This window comes from Rhinolophus ferrumequinum, chromosome 19 (assembly GCF_004115265.2).
Source record: "Rhinolophus ferrumequinum isolate MPI-CBG mRhiFer1 chromosome 19, mRhiFer1_v1.p, whole genome shotgun sequence".
Classification (NCBI taxonomy): domain Eukaryota; kingdom Metazoa; phylum Chordata; class Mammalia; order Chiroptera; family Rhinolophidae; genus Rhinolophus; species Rhinolophus ferrumequinum.
The window spans coordinates 1,444,073-1,465,018 of NC_046302.1; the positions used below are offsets into that span (position 1 = coordinate 1,444,073).

The following is a 20,946-nucleotide window of genomic DNA, read 5'->3' on the forward strand; positions in this document are numbered from 1 at the left end:
CAGCCTACAGAAGACAGTTAATACTTTCTCAGTTTTTTTAAATTACCATTAAATGAAATTCTTTAAGCAAAGAATTCAGCAAAGTGTCTGTAAAGGGAGTCAATAAACAGTACTTATAACAACATCTGAACATTTATGGGAATTTTATATACATTATTTTATTTAATCTTAACTCTTAGAGGTAGGTATTCCAATTTTAATATTAGCTACAAAAAGATATACTAGACCAAGGACACACAAGTAGTAAATGGTGGAGCCAGGCTCTCAAACCGACTCAACTCCAAAGCTGGTACCTTCCCCACTTTACCATACTGCTTCCATTGTGGAGGAGATTTTAGTGGCTGCTCTTTTGGGGTAGCCTGTAGACTATCTAGGAGATAGTCAGGAATTAAATCCATTATAGGTATTAGGGATAGGGCTTATTATACTAATTGGCAACGACCCTAATCACAGTGGGGCATAGATTCCCAAAATCAGACAAGGCTTTTGCTAAGACAATTAACAAATGACTGCAAGGTACCTGTGTATCATTTAAACTGATAAGGTTTTAGGGTCCTATATGAAATTGGCCCAAATTCCAATTGCCCAAATTGTATATACAATGGACAATTAAATCTGAACTAAGACTACCACAAAAATATCTAAACAACCTGACTTCATTCCATTTCAAAGCCTATAAATATATTTGGGAATTAAATAGCAAATATTGGGGGAAGTTGACTCTTGGATTGGTAAATTTTATTTGAGTGATTATGAATCTGGTCCTCATTTCTCTATATCCAGAAACTATAACCTAAGCTACTGCAAAAGGCTTTCTACACGGTCTCTCTACTTTCAGTTCCTCTCACCTTTTATTCCCTTGATTAAAATACGGCCATTTACTAAAGTGCCAACTTCCACACTAGCAAACCAAATCTCTTCTTGACCAGTTACTACAGTAATAGTCACTAGAATTCTTCTCACCTTTGATCTGTTCTTTATATCCTCACATCACCAATCTTCCTAAGACATTCTTTAATCATGTTGCTTCTGTGTAGTTTCTCATTGCTTAGTATTATCCTGTCAATTATTCATCCTTAGGCCGGGTTCCCAGCTTACTAATACAACTCTCTGTCTCTCACAACTCCCTGCCCCTGGTAGGCTCACTTACTTACTTTTTTTTCTCATCCTTTACTCTTACCACCTTCATTCTCATCTCCAAACCTCTGCTTATGCCATTCTCCCTACTTATTCTTCCTTGCCTTTTGCCACTACCTCTTTTCTTGGAGCATACTCTTTTCTCCATTTCATTTACCCAAGACTTACAGGTTCTTTAAAATCTACCTCCTTTCATTCATTCAGTGGACATTTGTTCATGCCATGGAGTGTAAGCTTCAAAGGGTGTTTTTCCTCAAATAATTTACCAAAAAAGACATTATCATTTTTATTCCACATCTAGCCTAGTTGTGGTTCCACAGTAGGGGAAAATCTCACTTTAGTTCAATTGATACATCACTTTTATCCTACTTTTGACTCCTGCTAACTTTAATATAATTAGTAGATGAACCTTGAATTATACATCTATCCTTGGCAATCTGTCCTAGTTTGGATATTGTCTCTTCTGGGCCTATGGCACAGCATATGGTTATGACAATGTAACAAGTATATATCAAAGAAAAAATAATTATAAGTGAGTCTCATAACTGAGATAGTCACAAATTATGTTGCACGATATTCTCATTCTTAAAATCACAAATCTATTAATATTTGAGTACATTAATTATTTTGCTTCATGCTGTGCAGGCAGCCAAGAGATAATAGCTTCCCTTCAGTAAAACAAACAAACAAAACTATTCAAATACTTGGTTTGTTTTCATCCCATATTTCATGTTTCTTCTTTGTCATCTTTTTGCTACCCATTCCCTTCCTCATGTTTTAGCCAGTTAGCCATCGGTGCCGATGGAATGAAATAAAGAATTGGCATAGTTATTTTACCAGTCCAACCAGCCGACTTATCTCAGTCTAATTCTTTCCTATACTTATGGGGTGAGGGAGGGAAGGTGATAGAAGATGATGTTAGGGAAATGAAATGTGTCCAAAAGAGCAAAGGACTTCATAATAAAAGAGGGAAAAAACAAGGATTGAAGAAGGATAGGGGAAATATATTGATGTTCTAGAATTGTTTTTGCTCACTTTAGTGGAAATGAACAAGTCTTTCACCAACCCATACTGGCTAGTATAAGACCACACATATTCAAGTGATTAAGAAAAAAATGCATTCAGATAAAAATTGTTTGATAATATCTTCACAGAAATTATGTGGGTAAGTTACGTGGGTGAGGCAAAATGAAGAGGATTGGCATGATCTATGTCTTACCTATGGAGGCTTTCTCTTCTGTTAGCACAGATCATCACAGTTGGTTGCAAAAGCCCACATTTCATTGACTAAAGGTGACCAAAGGCTTATTACCATTCCAAAATGTTTTACTTGGTAATACATATAAGGATATGCCACTACTGTTCTTGCATTCCAAGATACTTTAAAATTCCATAAAAATAAATTTGCTTTCAAAAAGTCAATGGACTTTAATTTTATCTGCCTGTGCTCCAGAAAACAAGAAACAAAAGAATATGTTGGGCTAGTTATGTAAGTATTTGAACTGGAATGCAAGAGGAAGGGAGAATATTTCATTTTTACTTAGGCAAACTGCTGGAAAAAAAAAAAAGTAGTTACACTCTTTTAGCAATCTGCTTCTTACCCAAAACATAAATTTCACTGTTGACTACAGCTGTGCTGAATCGGTACTTAGAGTACTTCATGGGCGCCCGCTCTGTCCATTGATCTTGGCTGGGGTCATACTGCAACAGTTTGTTGCTTAAACGATCTGGTTCTTCATCAGGAAGATCCATCTGTATGAAATATGACAGCCAATATAACAACATACCATTTAAAGATTTCTGTGAGTACATAAACGCAATTCATCAAAGCAGATGGCCAAGGAGATAGAGGTTACCTGTAGTGACTCAAACTCACAAACACACAAATCTCAGGACTTGGGGTTATAAGTACACTGTCAATATCAGAGGAATTTACATCTTATAATAATGGGGCTAAAGTGTTGGGTTATAGCACACAATCTGTGATCTTAGTAGTAAGACAATACAGCATTTTTTAAAAACTGAAGCAACTGCAAAGCCGTAAGAATGAAACCAAGCTTTCTAGAACAGTGTAATTTTATTTTGCCAAACTTCATAGTGTTGGATTTTAATATTTGTGAGAAAATACTTTAATAATGCATAAGGCATTTTCTTTATATTTTTCTAATCCAAATGGAACAAAATTACAAAAACATTTCAGTGTTCTGGTAATTATTTTTACCCCATAATTATGTCCTATATAAGAATGGTCTGAATTCAATTTTCAAGATATATGGATTAATGTAAATTATTTGCAGTTATTTTATGTATTTATTTTATAAATAAAAATATATATGTATACATATTTTCATGACTAGAAACAGTACAAATTGAATAACTGTTTATTCTCAAGCAGATGTATGTGGCTTCTACTCATAAACTTCAGGTTAAGTAATTTTGTTTTCTACAATGTTTCAGGAACTTTTATGACTTCAGGCTAAGGATGATTAAGTGTCTTTTATTTATTTTTTGTTTTGGATGCAAGTGTTCCACACAGAAATAATTGCCACACTTATGAAAGTTGTGTGCAATTAATTTTAGCTAATTACTTTAAATGAATCAAGAATTATGATCATTATGGTTGCAATGACAAGCCCATGTTACCTTGCAATTTAATGTATTATATTACGTACAGACTAGCAAAAGCTTTTGTTAAGCAATAAATATTCACGTCATCTGTTCAAAGACATTATAAACAAATACTGACTTTGTTTTAATTTTCCTTCTAAGGTTAATATTTCTTTCTAATGCAAGTATTTAATCTCCATTTTAGTGGAAGAAAAGTAAAAAGCTTCTAAGATGTCTTTGGAGCTTATTCATGAAAAATGAACTATGTAGTGGATAGTTCTGAAAAAGCTTAATTACAAATAAAAGCTTAATTACTATCTGTGATTAAATCTGTACTTTTTGATACATAGCACAAAATTTTAAATGTATTAAAGGTAAAGTTTAAGTTTTTAAAACAGGTATAATATGCTATAACTGGCAAAGTCCAAGCTTATGAAACGAATACAAAAACATCAGTTTTGTCATGAAGCAAATATGAAGAAACAAGAAATCATATAGACAAAAATAAATTTACTTTATGTGAGTGAACAAGGAGCTAGTAAGATTAATTTCTGTTAAAAAAACACTGGCTGGCCAGGGCAAAAGGCAGCTCAAGTGACACTACTGTGAGAACTCCAAGGTCCTAGGAGGGACACCTACGAGAAAGTACAGGACTTCTGTGCTCACACTCCACTGACTTTTCAATTTTGGCTTGCCATCACTTTGCTGGGCTTCAGGACAAACAGTATTCTGTTTCTCTATCTGCTGATGTCCAGCAAAGGCATAAAGTGTTTAAAATCACAATATATTTTTGTGGAAACAATTGTGCCAACACAGGATGAGTACTATGGTTTTCTACTTAGAGTAAGAATTTTAAATGTGGAAAAGACATTAAGAGTTACTTGTCTCATATCACACAGCTATTAACCAGACAGCACTGGGGTGAGGACCCAGCTTCTCCGCCTTCTCCTTAGGTGCTCCCTACAGATAATCTCTCAGCATAAGTATCTTTCATAATTAGCAAAATGGAAAGAATTATGAAGAACACAGCATGAATACCAAACGAAGTGTGTCTATGAATAAGACACTTTAAAATTCATTCTCCTAAACTGATTTAACACTTTAAAATCTTAAGTTTAATGTTCTATAAAATAAAAAGTATTTTAGGGTGGCTGGATGGCTCAGTTGGTTAGAATACGAGCTCTGAACAGGGTTGCCAGTTCGATTCCCACATGGGCCAGTGAGCTGTGCCCTCCACAACTAGATTGAAGACAACAAGCTGCCGCTGAGCTGCCACTGAGCTGCCAGAGGGGTGGCCAGATGGCTCAGTTGATTAGAGCGCGAGCTCTTAACAACAAGTTTGCCAGTTCAATCCCGGCATGGGATGGTGGGCTGCGCCCCCTGCAACTAAGATTGAAAATGGTGACTGGACTTAGAGCTGAGCTGCGCCCTCCACAACTAGATTGAAGGACAACGACTTGGAGCTGGTGGGCACTGGAGAAACACAATATTCCCGTTAAAAAAAAAAAAAAGCACTTTACCAAAATGTAAGTCAGACACTTTTAGTATTCAACAACTACAACATTTTTCAACATAGCAGCCAGACTCAGCATAGCCATGCCAACTAGGTATACAGGAAATTTCTTAACCTGAGGGGTCCAGCCTCCAATCACATGAAGTTTATTATTCACTGTCACTACAGCATGACACGCCAATTGTACTGGGAGGGGAGACACCCTTTTCCAATTGTCCCATTCTACAGAATACTTATCAACACAGTTTGTAATAAGATACTGGTTTTTAATTTTCATCTGTCCTCCTATAACATAGAGGTCATTATGAACACTGCCCAGAGCATAGAGCTCTCGAAATTCAGTTGTGCATAACTTTTCCCAAGACTGGTTTCCTCTATCATGATACCTGTAAATTAAGAGAGAGAACACAGGATTAGAGTTAACGTGAAAACAACTTATCCAAGAAACACACTTAAGTTTCTTTTCCAACTAAAAATGACATGATTTTATTCTTCTAATTAGAGAGGAAAAAACATCAACATAAGACAGTGACACAGATTTATGATTTTTTATTTTTGCAAAGACTAATGAGGAAAATATAATGTGCATAGAAACAATTAACCACACCTACCTGCAGAATTTTAGGAAAAATAATCGATTGAAAAAATATAGATTATCCATGACTAGCCTTCATTTCCTAATTCTGGGAAATAAAATCAAGAACAAATAGGAAAGTCTTACAGCAAATCATTTGTAATTTTACCATAAGAGAATAAGTAAAAATAAAGAAGAAAAAGTCTCATTCTGTGGACTAGAAGTTTCACTTTAATACTACATTAAAGAAATCAGTTTTAGAGCAGAAATTCTGAAAATATCTCAATTCAGAGACTACTGATGGGATGATGTAGGATGTGTAGAATTTTAAAGATTGTTCTTTGAGTTCTAACTGGCTTAGAACAGCATCAAGAGCACCTGTAGGTGTATAAAAACCCATCTGCAGGTGTCTGCTGGGCATTTAACACCTATATTAATCCCCTAAGTATGGCAGTTTCAGTAATTTCTTCCGTGAATAATTATGTCAGCCTGAGAAAAATCTTGGGAGGTAGGGACACGAGGATATATGGTCTCTCAGTACCTCCAGGAGTACAACACATGAACTGATTATCTGTGTGTGCGTGTGCATATGCATGTGTATGGCATTATATAGTCACTAAGTATATGAATCTGTGGCTATCCTTTGTCTTGCCTCTTGATAGTGGTAAGTCTATTTTCTCCAATCATGATTTTGGACACAAGTCTATGAAGGACAAAAGTAGTTACGGAGACACTGGGGTAAAATATGTGATATTAGATCTGTTCTAGAAAATCAGAAAGTATACCTGGACTTCAAAACTAAAACAAAACAAAAACAGGAAAATATGGAAAATAAGAATAAAAGTTCTGTTTGGAAACAAATGAAGAAAGTATATGTGTGTGCTCTATACAGAGCATAATTTTAAAGTATAGACAATTTTTTTGAATCAAACATTTGATATTTGATCATATTTATAGGAGTTTTTTCTAGTTATTATAGGTCAACTCTTACATTCTTCTCCAGAAATAACCTTTTATTTTAAGCTGGACTAGAAAGTTAGAAGATTACGCTCCTTTCCTAGCGGGAATGTCTGGCTTGTCACAAACTGAATGTAGAAATTTATCAAATTTCACGATAGCTGTCTTATATGTAATTCTAGGTAAGAAACCAAAGTTCTTAGAACACAGGTATAATAGTATTTTCACTACTATTTTAAATTGTACTGGATTTTAGAAGAGAAAGGAGGATAAGGTATCTATAGATGGGGACTACTAAAGTAAAGCCAATGAACGAATAGATACATAGAACTAAAAAAATGGGGTTTTGTTTTCTGAGGCACGATTCAAGAAATGGGCCAAGAACAAAATACCTCCCATGATGGTTGGGATGTACAAGTTTCCTGGGCAACTTGATAATCTGAGTTTGTTTTACCATTTTGAACTGAAAATGGGGAGAGAAAATGCCCAGATAAAACTGTAAAATTTATTATTAAGAAAAATGGGTATGACATAAAAAAGAAAATAATAGTGACAAAAGCATTCAACGTTCTCTGAGGTTGATCATTTATAAACGACATATATCTTCAGCTGTTTGTATATCAAAGTATGGAAGATAAGTAAAAGAGATGGAAAGGTATAACTTTTTGAAAAGAAATGACCAACCAGAGTACTAGTTCACTTCTTTTTTTAAGTCTAAAAGAAGCATATCTGCATGAAAATCTATGAACTATAAAGTAGGAGCACATTGAAGAGCATCTGGGCAAAAATAAAAGGGATAAGAAACAGAAATACCATAGGAAGAATACCACAAGATGATGATTTCTCACACATGTCACAAACTGGCACTAAAGTTATCTTCAGCAGTGCTATTAGATTTTAACTATGCCGACATCTGCTGGAAGTCTCATTTAAGTCCAAGGCAGTGCTCCTGATATTTCATTATTTGCCTTGCTGACAGTTTCATTATTGGAGGGAATGAGGAGGGCAACTGATACTTTTACCCTAATTCTGACCAACGTGGAATTAGGAGGAGCTGGTTGTGATGGGAACCTGGTTGAATTCAAGATAGGTAAGAAGGATATATAGTCAGACATATGCTGAAAGAAAGGGAAACAGACTTTCAAAAGAAGAGGAAAGATGTTTGAGGATCAAAACAGAAAGACACGTTGACAGGATTGGATATTTACTGAAAATAAATTCTGATGGCAGTTTTGTGGCCTGTCTTGATGAGAAAGAGTTATTTAAAGAACCTGAGGTACTTGTAACAAGAGGCTCTCAGATGGAAAGAAGGGCATCTAACCAAGAGCAAATAAAACCAAGAGCAAATAAAACAAGTGGCACCGACCTGTAAGAACCCTGTGGGAAAAGCCAAAGCTTCCTCCCCCTGTGAGAGCCTCCTCCTGGCTCTGTGTTCTACACCTGATAATTCTGAAGAAGGCTGCTCCTGCCGCTCAGTGACATTGGGGGATAGGTCCAGGCCACTCATCCAGGACTGCATTCCCTCCCCTCTCACTACTAGAAGAGATGAGACGCGTCTCCAAAATATGAATGTGAAAAAGGGACAGGCCGATAACTTAAAACAGATAATGGAATTCTACGAGTTGACAGAAAAATAGAAGACCTCTTAATTTTTTCCTTGTTCCAACTTTACTGTAAAGAATTACTTTCTGTCTGAAGTCTTAACAAACCCTGGTAAGAGGGAACTGAGAGGAAAAGAATATTGAAGGAGAGCTTTACTCTAGTATGTATTCTGTGTGCATATTTATTATTTACCCAATTAGATTGAAGAGCTGATTACTGTATACTTGCTGAATAAATAATAAACAACTGTATGTGTCCTCACAAAACCGAGATGATATGCTACTTCTTAGCAGACACCTTTGTTCCTCTTACAATTCTAGTATTGAAGCATTCTTACTGAGGTTACAAACATTTTACACTATTGGAGGTTTAGGAAATATCCACAAATTAAGGATACAGAATGAAAACTGACAGATAATTAATTTTTATTTGCGAAAAAATTACTTATTCCTCTGAAGTAGGAACTAAAAAAACTCAGTTCAAAGGACTCAGTGGTAATAAACTCTTCTTCTGGTTAAAAGTTATATCAAGCTCTTCAAAGCAAAGCAAGGCATTCCATCCTATCAGACTGATAAATAAGGAAGAATGAATATATACAATGGAATCACAACATACATACATTTAATTTATGCAAATTCAACTACATGTTCTTAAAAAAGGGATATAAAAATAATTTTAAAATGTGGGTGATTTCATTATGAATTTTACACATATATGTAAAATGTGTAGTTACAGGATAATTTGACTACATATCATTTAAGATGTCATCACTCTTTCAGCGGTACTTTATCCTGTTGCTAATGTCAAAGCAAGATAATGAAAACAAATTTATAAATGTAGTGCTAGATACAAACCTATAGATTTCAACATTCTTGTTCTTTTGTCTAGCGAGTTTAGAAGCACTTGCTTCTCCAGCCACAATTATAGCATTGTTTTCCATGACAACACCAGTGCACACGGTTCCTAAACCCTCCCCATACTTGGGAGATGAGACAAAGTAGGTCTTCTGTGATGCAGGATCATAACAAAAACTGGCATCCCCATAGTTCCTATGTCTTGACCTGATTCCTGAAGTATTGGTGCCAATGCAAAGCAAAAGACTAGTAGTCTCCATGCCATAACGAAGATTTAGAGGGTGTTGATGGGGTGTCTTGAAGGCTTTGAATGTATTTTGAATTATGTCAATGCAATTTGCATCACATAGAAGCATTGTGTTCCTTTTTAGGGCTTGTCTTAAAAAAGAAGGATTTATAAGTTCCAATCTGACTTGTTTCAAAAGCTCAGCAAGATGCTCTTTGCGCAATTCTTCGTTATGATTTACCCATCTTAGAACTAAGTCCAGAATGCTCTCCTCTCTGGATATGTTAAGGTCATCAGATTTAATAAGCGTCAGAAATTGGTGCACTTCAATTTCTAGTATTTCTTCATGTAAGCTCACCTCAGCAAAGTGCTGATATAAATATTTCTTTGATTGATCAGATAAATCTTCAGCTCCAATCTGCTGTGCAAAATAATGGATACCTATACAGTTGGAGGCATCCATGTGGTCCATCATATATTTTTGACACACACTAAAGACTTCTTCTATCTGCATAAAATAGGCAGCCATAGTTACAGTCTGTACATTGGCATTATTGATCTCCAAAGCTGCATTATACATGTAATTTAATATAACTGACACACCTTCTGCTGTGATGTCATAAAGTATGACTTCCCTTTGATTACATTCAAGTAGTCCACAAGTAAACATAGCTTTGAAATAAGGACTAAAAGCAGCCAGGACCAGTCTGTGGCAAGGAAATTTCTCTCCTTCTGCTATGAGTACTACATCAATCATTTCTGCTAATTCTTTCATGTTCTTAACTTTATTCAGTAAATTCAAGCTGTGTTGGTATTTTTCTTTTCCCTCAATCTTGCACTCCATGATTCACCATCCAGTGTTTCTAAGTAAGTCTTCTTTAAATTTAGCTTGATTCTTGAGGGGCTATTTGCATTTCTGATTACTCACAAAGCAACCGAGATGTCTTAGAACATTCCTGAGGGAAAGAAAAGAAGCAGTTTTCTTCTAAGAAAAAATTCTCCATAATTTAAAATGCAGCATTAGTTCTAAAAAATACTTATAAATAAATATTATTCATTCCAAATTGCGTAGTTTAAGATAACTACTTTTTCCCTATTTAAAAATAATATCGATTTTATAAACAGCAAATTTTTAACCACTAACAATATTTTCTTAATCAGCAGTAGAGATTTTTCTGGGAGGGCTGGAAAGTCCTCCCTCTTGTGGTCAATGAAGAGAGAAGTGATAAGATGGGCACATTTTGCAATTCCATTTCCAGTTACCAATTACAGCTGCCCTGCAGGCAAAGGATACAGAGACTTAATGTTCTCTCTGAGGAGATGCAACATCACCTAAAAGGTTACGTTCACCTCCCCACAAAATGCACCCAAATGTTAAAATGGCCAATTCGCAAAATCAAAACAGGGGCCATGTAGGATGGCTGGAAAAAAGAGAATCCTTAAAATTCTCAAACTTTACTCTGGGGCAAGTAATTCAAAACAAATGCTGTGGAAAACACAACCAAATGTCAGCTGATCTGAGACTTCACAGTACTTAAAACTTACAACTAAAACATCCTAAACTTAGAAAATGCACAAAAGTCATCCCGTTTCTCTCTCCTCTCTCTTTACTCAGTTCCTCTTTGTTTTCTATTTCATGGTGGCAGAGACTGTATCACTACTTCACTTAAAAAGCACTAGTCTAGTTAAGAGTCTCTTTAAGTCATCTTCACCTTCCCCAGAGGAATGGAAACAGGATGTTTACAGGAAGTTAATTAGCTGTTTTGATTGGATGAAGGATATTTCTAGAGTCAGAAACCTTAATGTGAGGAGCAGATCTCAAGTATCTGTCACCCTTTGGAGTTCTTACTTGGCTATAGTTGCATACAGTAAGAATAAATGTTGACGGCAGAAAAGTCATTACTAGGAGTTAAGAAACAAGAGGAGGTGATAATTTGAACAATGTGAAAACAAAATTTGTCAGCTGTAAAGGTTATATATTTTCGAAATCTCTGTGATCCTATAAAATTAGAAATTTCATGTGTCTCAACGAGACATGACACTTTTTTCAAGTGCTGAATTAAAGTTCTTTTCAGGAAACAAGTGTTAAGCATGACAGGGATGTTTAATTATATAATGGCTACTAGAAAACCTATGAAAAGGAATTATAACAGCTAGCCAATCTGAGAATCTGTATACTTGAAATAGGAATGAAACCTTCCTTGCCATATTTTCTGGCATTAATAGCTTAGTTCTATTTCCATGAAAGCTTAAGGCTTTCTTTGCAAGGGTTTGCAGGTTAAAAATGGACATTTTCTTTCAGTGTTTGTTTTAGATTTTTACAAAGAGAATCCAATTATGGGCTAAGAGGTCATTATGTTACTGAAGTCTCCCACAACACACTATGACTAGCCCAGATCACGTCATGTAGGCTACCTTATACATAAACACTTCAATCAATCTTACAGATAACAGTTGTTACTTTAAGTTGAAAAGCATAAAAGCTTTCTTATAATGAAATAAATATTTAAAAATTTCTAGTATCACACTGATGTGCAAGAATCTCTCAAAGGATAGCAATGCTACCCAATGCTGGAAGGCCAAGTGCAGCTTCCAGATAGGATCATTAGATCCAGCAGCTGCAGGAAGTTCAGGCTCATTGGTCCCTAAAGTGTTGATTGTGATGTTGCTGGGACAGAAATGAGGTGCTGAGAACCCAGATGCTGTGACCACAACCCCAGGATTATGTATCTTTAAGGCAGGAGCCAAACCATCCTTGTTGAACTTTTTGGAATAAGGCTATTGTAATAAAAACATAGGTGGCATTAGTTTCAAAAAGAGAGGTTAAGAATGGAGTAAATAACCAGTATAGTGTGTGCTTGCTTTCTTTATAAATACATTATACGTAATATCTTATAAACAACTGTATAGTGGACAATGTTGGGTTTTCCCCAGCATCCGACCTGTCTTTACTTGGTAAAATAGGGGTGGGATTGATTCCCATATCCCTCACCGCTGTGACTGCTTTGGGATGGGTGTGAGATCTGACATTGGCCTATCAGAGTGAAGCTCAGCTCTCTGGTTCAATGGTTGTGGGTACCCATGTGTTATACAGATGAGAGGACTGGAACTGCCATAGCCATGTCGCCATGAGCTAGTATGAGGACAATATAGGGAAGGTGTAGACAATCTGGAGCAATGGAGTTTGAAACATGCCTCACATCTGTATTTTTCAGTTTTGAGAGACAAACCACTCCCTTTATTGTTTAAGCTAGTTTGAATTGAGACTGCTGTTATTGGCACTCAGGAGTCCTTACCACTATATGTGGCATATGCAAAAATATTGAGAAAAGGTTGTCTAAAATTGCAACTATATATCCTGTAAAATTTCACTTTTGTTATATTATTGTTTTCTATTATTATACTGTCAAGTAAAAGAACCAGAGAAACCTCTAACTTATCCTTATTTCTCCTTGATAGAAGGCAACACTAAGTCACTCTTCTGAGTTTACCTCTTCTCATTAAACGGCCACATTTTACAGATGCAGAAACTGAGTCTTGTACCCAGTTCCATCTGATTTCCAACTCTGTACTCTTAACTATTCCCTCTAGTGCAAATGTCAGCAAACCAACGCTTTGTAGGCCAAGCTGTCTCTGTAGTAACAACACAACTTTGCCATTATAATGCAAAAGCAACCATAAACAGTAAATAAACAAATTTGCATGGCTGTATGCCAAGGAAATATTTTATGGATATTGAAAACTTGAATGTCATATATTTTCAAATGTCATGAACCATTATTCTTCTTTTCATTTTGAAAAGCTATTTAAAATGATAAAATTCATTGCTAGCTCATGGCCTGTACACAATAACAGGCAGCAGGTCAACAACTCCTGCTCTATTATAAATAAATCCATTTTCTAGATATGTCTGGGTGCCTAATCTCCACTTCTCTGCTTAAATCCAGAGAAGGGGAATGGTCAGATTACTATTCTTAAAAGATCATGTGGTTGTCTCCAAGGTTCCCAAATATAAATCAATTTCTTGAATAAATGCTTTATTTGGATGAAGCGTCTCTGCCCCAAGCACTGGCTCCAAAACAACAAAACAACACTTTTAAAAAAAAAGAAATAGCTGTTTCAAACATTCTGAGGAAATATTTATGAATTTTTTAGATGGGTATATATATCTGTTAAGTATCTCTTCCTTCCAATTGCCTTTTTTTACAACTCCTGAAAGCTACCCTAATTGCTATGGATTTACAGACCATAAGCATTTACTGATGGAAATCCTAAAAAATACACTTCAAAAACATTCTCAGCATTGTTTCTTGTACATATAAGGTGCATAAAAGATATTGGCACTGTAGGTGCGTGTTTGGATGTGAGGTAGTCCTAGGTTTGAATCTCAGTTTAGTCACTTACTTGCTGTGATCCTAAAATTATTTAACCTTTCTAAACCTTGGTTTCTTCATCTGTAAAATGGGAATAATGTATATAAATAAAATAGACTGAGCAAGCAACAGAAATTATTGCTAGTTTACAGTGGTGTAGCATGGTGTAGGTCAGAGATTAGAAACGCGGGCTTTGCCTTGGGTTAGAGGCCCGGGTTGAATCTTTGCTCTACTATCTAGTCGCACAATCAAGTTGCTTAGCCTCTTTCAGCTTTCTCACCTAAGATTAGTTTTGAGAATTATATAAGAATAGTTAGGAGAAGTAAACAAGGCCATGCATGTACAACATGTAATTTGCTTGGTAAAATTTGCATGGTAAAGCTGAGGCATGATAACTGAACAAATAATTTTTCAATAATAAATATGTTTAGGTCCATATACAAACTGCTTGTGGGTATAGACACAGCTCATAAATAAAAGACAGCTGACAGCAACTTTTTCTTTAATGAGGGCATTCTCCTTTCATCAGCAAAACAAAATTATATCAATGTTCTCAATGATATCAATGGGAGGTTATTCTCTGCTCCAATTTAGAGAAGACTGAACTGGTGCATTCATATTAATAATACCCATAATAATGGAGAAAAATGAGTAGGAAAGATAAATATAAATCATAAGAATAAAGCCTAATTACTTTGCAAATCCAAAATGCACTTATAGTCATGTCCAGTATATTTCGTTGTAAGAAATGGACTGCTATAAATTTTAATGGGGCATAAAACTGTTAACTTAAACTGCCAATGTTTTGCTTTTACAATGTTTAATTTTATCATCTTTACATTATCTTTAAATTTGCTATTTTTTAAAAATAACAATTGATACATGACAATGCCTCCATGTTTTGCTAAAGTTAAAAGTAGTTTAAATTCATAGCAGCACTGCTTGAAAAAGCAAAAATTTGGGGATAACCTAAATATACATTAGTAGAACAGACAGGCTATAGTACCGTGTTTTCCTGAAAATAAGACCTTGCTGGACAATCAGCTCTAATGTGTCTTTTGGAGCAAAAATTAGTACAAGACCCAGCATTCCATTTCCATTTCCATTTCCATTTCCTTCCCTTCCCTTCCCTTCCCTTCCCTTCCCTTCCCATCCCATCTCATCCCATCCCATCCCATCCCCATTCCATCCCATTCCATTCCACTATGAAATATGACCCGGTCTTATATTATAGTAAAATAAGACCAGGTCTCATGTTAATTTTTGTGCTCATACACACATCGGACAATTAAGTTCACAAACTCATCCTAGGAAAAGTGCTACATACCTTATTGCTGAATATCACTATAGTCACCTTCGAAGGATTCCCTTTGGGAAGCTATGCACCAACACTAGCACCCTGTCCACCCTTCAAAGCAATTTTGGAACTTTTTCTGGAATGGCCTTCAGAGCTGCTATCATATTACCCTTGATGCCCTGAATGTCATCAAAATGTCTTCCTTTCAATATTTCCTTTGTCTTTGGGTAAAGAAAGAAGTCATTGAGGGCCAGATCAAATAAGTAGGGAGGGTGTTTCAGAACAGTTATTTGTTTACTGGCTAAAAACTCCCTCACAGTACAATGTGAGCTGGTGCATAGTCGTGATACAAGAGCCATGAATTGTTGGTGAAAAGTTTGTTTTCGTCTTTTTCACGCAACCTTTTCAGCATTTCCAAATAGTAAATTTGGTTAACTGTCCAGTTGGTACAAATTCATAATGAAAAATCCCTCTGATATCAAAAAAGGTTAGCAACATTGTTGCAACATGTTTGTGAACTTAATTGTCAGACCTGGCGTGCATATACATACACAGAGGGTGCCAAAAATATGTATACACATTTTAAGAAAGGAAAACTGGATTAAAATTGTAACAATATATACCGATAGCAAAAGGTGAATACAAGTCACGTACATATATATATATACGTATATATATATACGTATATATATATATATACGTATATATATGTGTGTGTGTGTGTGTGTGTGTGTGTGTGTATATATATATATATATATATATAGAGAGAGAGAGAGAGAGAGAGAGGAGGAAGAGGAGGGGGAAGAAGACAATTTTCTTTTTATTCATCTGTCAACATGCAGGCAGCCCAACTAATGTGACTGGAAAACACAAAAGCTTACAACCTACTTATCCAGTTTCAATAAGAACTGCTTTGGGGGAAAGGAGGAAATAATTCCTTCCTTCTCCTGCTTTGATGGGAAAAGAAGTTACTGGATTCCTGAATTAGTGTGTATTTTTTCCCCACATAAATGTTCAGTATGGTAGGTAGGTCATAATAAGAAATGACAGAGTTGATAAACAGCAAAGCCTTGAATTTTTATTGATGAAAAAAACCAAAGACCTAGAAATGATTTGGACAGGGTTCTGAATTCCAGTCTGTCTAAAAATCCCCTCAACAGACTGGTTGGCAAGCTGAGGAATGTCAACATGATATAAGAAAATGATGTCCCAGTTCCAACGTCAAAAACAAAACCCTTCTGGAAGTTGGTGACTATCATGTATAAAATCACTACCCCATATTTAAAGAAATTATCCCGAGCCTATTTTCACTAACACTACCCCTCATTCAGGCATTATGAGACCCTTCACAATCTGGAACCTCTTAACCTTTCTTGCCTCATTTCCTGACTTTTCTTCCTTACATTTTTCAAATGTTTAGTAGTACTGAACCACTAACAACGCATACATCCTTTTATACCTGAAAAAATATAACTGGCTTTTCAAAATTCAGCTCAGACATCACTTTCTCAGTGAGGCCTTCTCTGCCCCTGCTTGTTTATACCTTGAACACAGTGATTGCACTGTTGCTGCAATTTATTTATGTATATGTCTGCCTCTCCTGTCAATGATGAGCACATTGGGGGTAGGGGGGGCTCATGTCTTAATCATTTCTGTATTAACACCTGTCTATGATGATGCCTGGCACATTAGAGTTGCTCAATGAGGTTTCTGCAAATAAATGAATGCTTTGCTTAGTCTTAAATTACAAGTTCATGATAAACTTTTATACATGTTAATAAACCAGTATCTTGAAAAAATTTTTTTCTACATATAAAAGTTATGCTTGATTCTTCAAGTTGCTACCCTTTTGTTCAAGTTAAATAAATCACCCAGAATCAGAATCATTAACTTGATCTCCTTGCCTACACTTTGTGACACCCACTTCTCACTCCATGTGATCTCAGGAATTTGGTCCCCATCTTAGAGACCAGCTGAAGCCAGAGATCACAGATTGGCTGCTCACAGACCTTTCTTTCTCTATTTCCTTTTTTGTAAATTAGTCGTCAACAAAGTTGAAACATTCTAGCATCTATTGAAAATAATGGAAGATGTGGCAACAGTGGGTCCTTAATTCCCATGGCAACAACAGTGTGAAGGACCTGAGTAATCAGTTGCCACCTCTCATTTGGCACATCTACTCTCCCATTCCCTGGCCCACATTATCGCCTGTTGATACCTGAGTATCAGTTATAATTCTTCTTATGCTGATGCTTTTCTACGCCTGTCCTTTTAGTTATCCCACAGCCATTTAAGTTTGTGAACCCTGGTTTTTACCATTACATCCCCATACCCTAATTTGTTGCAGCAAAACCATCTTGCGCTGAAAATAGCTTAGAACACCTGTGCCACCTTAGATGCACTCTGAGTCTCCCACTAGTATGGACAAATGCCTGATTCATTTAATAGTAATAATCATCCCCTGCACTAGGCATTTCATAACGGGCCATGGGTACAGATGATAAATTTAAATAAGATAGGCTTCTTTTTTTCCTTCCTTCGAGGAGTTCACAATGCTTTGCATTTTCACCATGCTTTATTCTTTTCAAAGAACCTTAATATGCATTAGTTCTGCTTAAGAACCGTGTGGGGGGCAGAGCGGTGGATCCAAGGTAATTATATTCCGGGCTTTAACGTTAAGAGTGTTGCCGGGAGATACATTTGATGTTAACTGAAGTTTTTTTAAGTGCCAGGCACTATTCAGGATTCTAAGAGACAACCAGGAATAGAAAGAGTGTTCTACATTTCTGGAGCTTACAGTCTAGTGAGTGAGGCAAATGATCGAGTACTACTTAGTTCAGAGAATAACACCACGAAGGCTATGAAAGTGAATAATGCGACAGAAAGCAGGGAAGACAGCCCTGGTTGGGCAGCGATAGTGTCTAGGAGGAGGCGACTTACTAAACAGAGCCCTGCTGGCAGGGTCTGGCCCCAGGACAACCTGAGGAAAGCTCAGAGGGACCTGCAAGGCTACCCCTAATTCCGGGCCGCGATCTTTCTCCCTGGGACTGTCCCTACAGCTAATAAAAGGCTTTCGACGCCCGCGTTTCCCCGTCACTCTGTTACACTCTGTTACTTACCGAGTGCTGCCCCCCCGCCTTGAGCAAGGCCCTGCTCGCTCCGCAGGGGCCACCGGCGACCGGGCCTGGTGACACTTCCAACGCTCCAGTGTCAGGAGGGCGCAGGGTCCGCGGGATGCGGGGGTGTGGGGGTGGGGCTGACTGATCAGCACTGCCTAATACGGGTCTGGGCCGCCCAGCGGTACATAAATAGACGGCTCAAGAGAGGGCGCTGGCAGCAACCCCGAGGAGACAGGTGCTTGCTCTTCGCACCCAGGCGGGGGTGCGGGTGGGGGAACCTTGTAGCACAAGCTCCGGGAACCGCTCTGGGCCTTTGCAGGGCCTTCCGGTGCTGGTTCCAGACTGAGACTCTCCAGCTCCGAAGGCGTTCTGCGCCTGCCGGAGTCTTCCGGTGCTGCCCTCTCCGGCCACCATCAATGAATGTTGGCCGGGAGGGGGCGAGGATACATTTTTTTTTTTTAATCTGGAAATCGGATTTTTAAAAATGACAAATCTATCCATTTAATCCTTTTTAAAAATGCAAAACGACCCAAAACCCCTATGTGTGGTGTCATTGAATGTGGCCCTGTAATAGGGTTGCCAGATAAAATACCAATAGGCAGTTAAATGTAAATTTGGGATAAACAACTGTCCTGAGGGGACTCTGGTCCTGCTCCCCACACCAGAACACAGGATATGGTGAGGACAAAAAGGAACAGCCACAGGGCCATAGATAGGGGAGTCATGCCACTATAGTCTCGCTGGTGGCTGGGTTGGAGACACAGGAAGCAGTAGCTACACAAGCTGCAATCCCCCAGCTGCTTCTCTGCCATCCAACCAACTCCCTTGCTAGCTGTAATCCGCACTTGCTAGCTCAGCCTCGGGAGTTATATTAGTGGCCAGTGGCTAACTGGTGACAGCTGACGGCCAACTAGTCACAGCTGATGGCCATCTACTACCCGAGGCAGCACCCTTCCATGACAGGCCGAGAATCTGGAAACTGCTCTCTTGGACTCTGTCCCCACAACAACCAATCATTTTTTTTTTAGCATATGTCCCAAATATTTCATGGTTGTGGGGACAGAGCCAGGAGTGCAGTTTCCAGGCTCTCGGCCTCATGTGGAAAGGTGGCAAGGTGCTGGCTCAGGTAGTAAATAGCCATCAACTGTGATTGGATGGCCATCAGCTGTGGCTAGTTGGCCGTCAGCTGTAACCAGTGAGCCATTGGCCACTAATATAACTGCCGTGGCTACGCTAGCAGAAAATGGGGGCTAGCAAGAAGATGGTGGCTGAGCAAGCAAGAGCAGATTGCAGTTAGCACGGAGGATTGCAGCTAGCAAGTGAGGTTGGATGCCAAAGAGAAGTAGACGGGCAGATTGCAGATAGTGTGGCTCCTGCTTCCTGTGTCTCCAACCCAGCCGCCAGCGAGAATATAGTGGTGTGACTCCACTATCTATGGCGCCATGGGTGTTCCTTTTTGGCCTCACCATGTCCTGCGTTCTTATGTGGGGAACGGGACCAGAGACCCTGCATGACACCCTGCATGACAATGGTCAATTCATATTTAACTGGTTGTGGGTCTTTTGTTTGTTTTGGGTTCTGTATTTTCATTTGTCACGTCTGGCAATTCTACATGGGAGCCATCAGTTCATGACCTTTTCCCTCAAGTAGGAGGTTTCCTGGAAGCCTGAGAAAGGACTGGTTAGCTATGCTAAGGTTTGGTGTGGTGCAGGGAAGGGGACCGATGGTTTTCCTAGGGAAGTGTCACAGAATATCTGATGTTGACTTTAAATAGACAACCAGCTATTTCTCCAACAATATGGGTTTATTCAGGAACAACAACAAATTGCAATTTGTTGACACTTAGTCTAATGGCAAACCATTTGCAAGTCCAAAGGAGAGGACCATTCTTTTTTTGGGGGGGGCGGGGGTAGTTCAGAAGGGCTGCTGTAAACAGAGTCCATTGCAGGAAATTGAGAGTGTAGTGGATTTTCATTGGCTGAATTGTAAGACTCTCGTTGACTGAATTGTTGCATGGTGAAGGTAAGATCTTCCTTCTTCCTTCCTGCTGAAGTAGTAGAGTAGAACAACATCTTCCTGTTGGAGATGGAAAGTATTATCTTCCTGTTTGGAGTAATTGAGGATGAGCAGTAGGGCATGAGATCTCCCCCTGCTGGCCTTCCCAACTCCAATTTAAATGAGGTTTCTGTTTTAATCTTCATGCTACTATGTGGATAAGACAGTAGTATTAGGTCAGCTAATTTAAAACAAAACAAAATTTGTGTTTGGCAGTGGTAACACAATTTAAAAAAATCTTACACAAATTTCTTACAGTTCTGGAAGGCAGAAGTCCAAAATGGATCTCGCTGGGCTAAAGTCAAGGTGTCCCAGGGCTACATTCATTTCTGGAGACTCTAGGGGAGAATCTGTTTCCTTGCCCTTTCTAGCTTCTGTTAACTGTCATTGTTCTCTAACTCATGGCCCCCTCCTCCATCTTTAAAGCCAGAAAGAGTTTTTCTTACATTCCATTGACACTAACTCTTCTTTTGCTTCCCTCTTCCATGTCTTTTTTATGGTGGTAAAATATATATAACATAAAGTTTACCACTTATACATTTATATATGTAACATTTATATATAAACATATTTTATAGGTAAATATATATGTGTGTGTATATATATATAACATTTAAAACAAAATGCATTTT

The 20,946-nt window shown here is 37.7% G+C and overlaps 1 protein-coding gene across 3 annotated transcripts in view; it reads right to left on the reverse strand.

Annotated features, from left to right (window-relative positions):
- The window catches only part of KBTBD12 (kelch repeat and BTB domain containing 12), an 84,634-nt gene extending 66,020 nt beyond the window's left edge, over window positions 1-18,614 (reverse strand). For 2 of the 3 annotated variants that reach the window (XM_033087806.1, XM_033087808.1), the window contains exons 1-4: window positions 18,260-18,614; window positions 9,245-10,426; window positions 5,373-5,643; window positions 2,739-2,889 (exon numbers count right to left, since the gene is read on the reverse strand). In XM_033087806.1, the coding sequence (XP_032943697.1) occupies window positions 2,739-2,889; window positions 5,373-5,643; window positions 9,245-10,314 (1,492 nt within the window). In that variant the 5' untranslated portion in view covers window positions 10,315-10,426; window positions 18,260-18,614. Of the gene's footprint in view, window positions 1-2,738; window positions 2,890-5,372; window positions 5,644-9,244; window positions 10,427-15,170; window positions 15,227-18,259 lie in introns of those variants that run through there. The other variant, XM_033087807.1, reaches the window with a different exon arrangement.
- Between the last annotated feature and the right edge of the window lie 2,332 nt (window positions 18,615-20,946).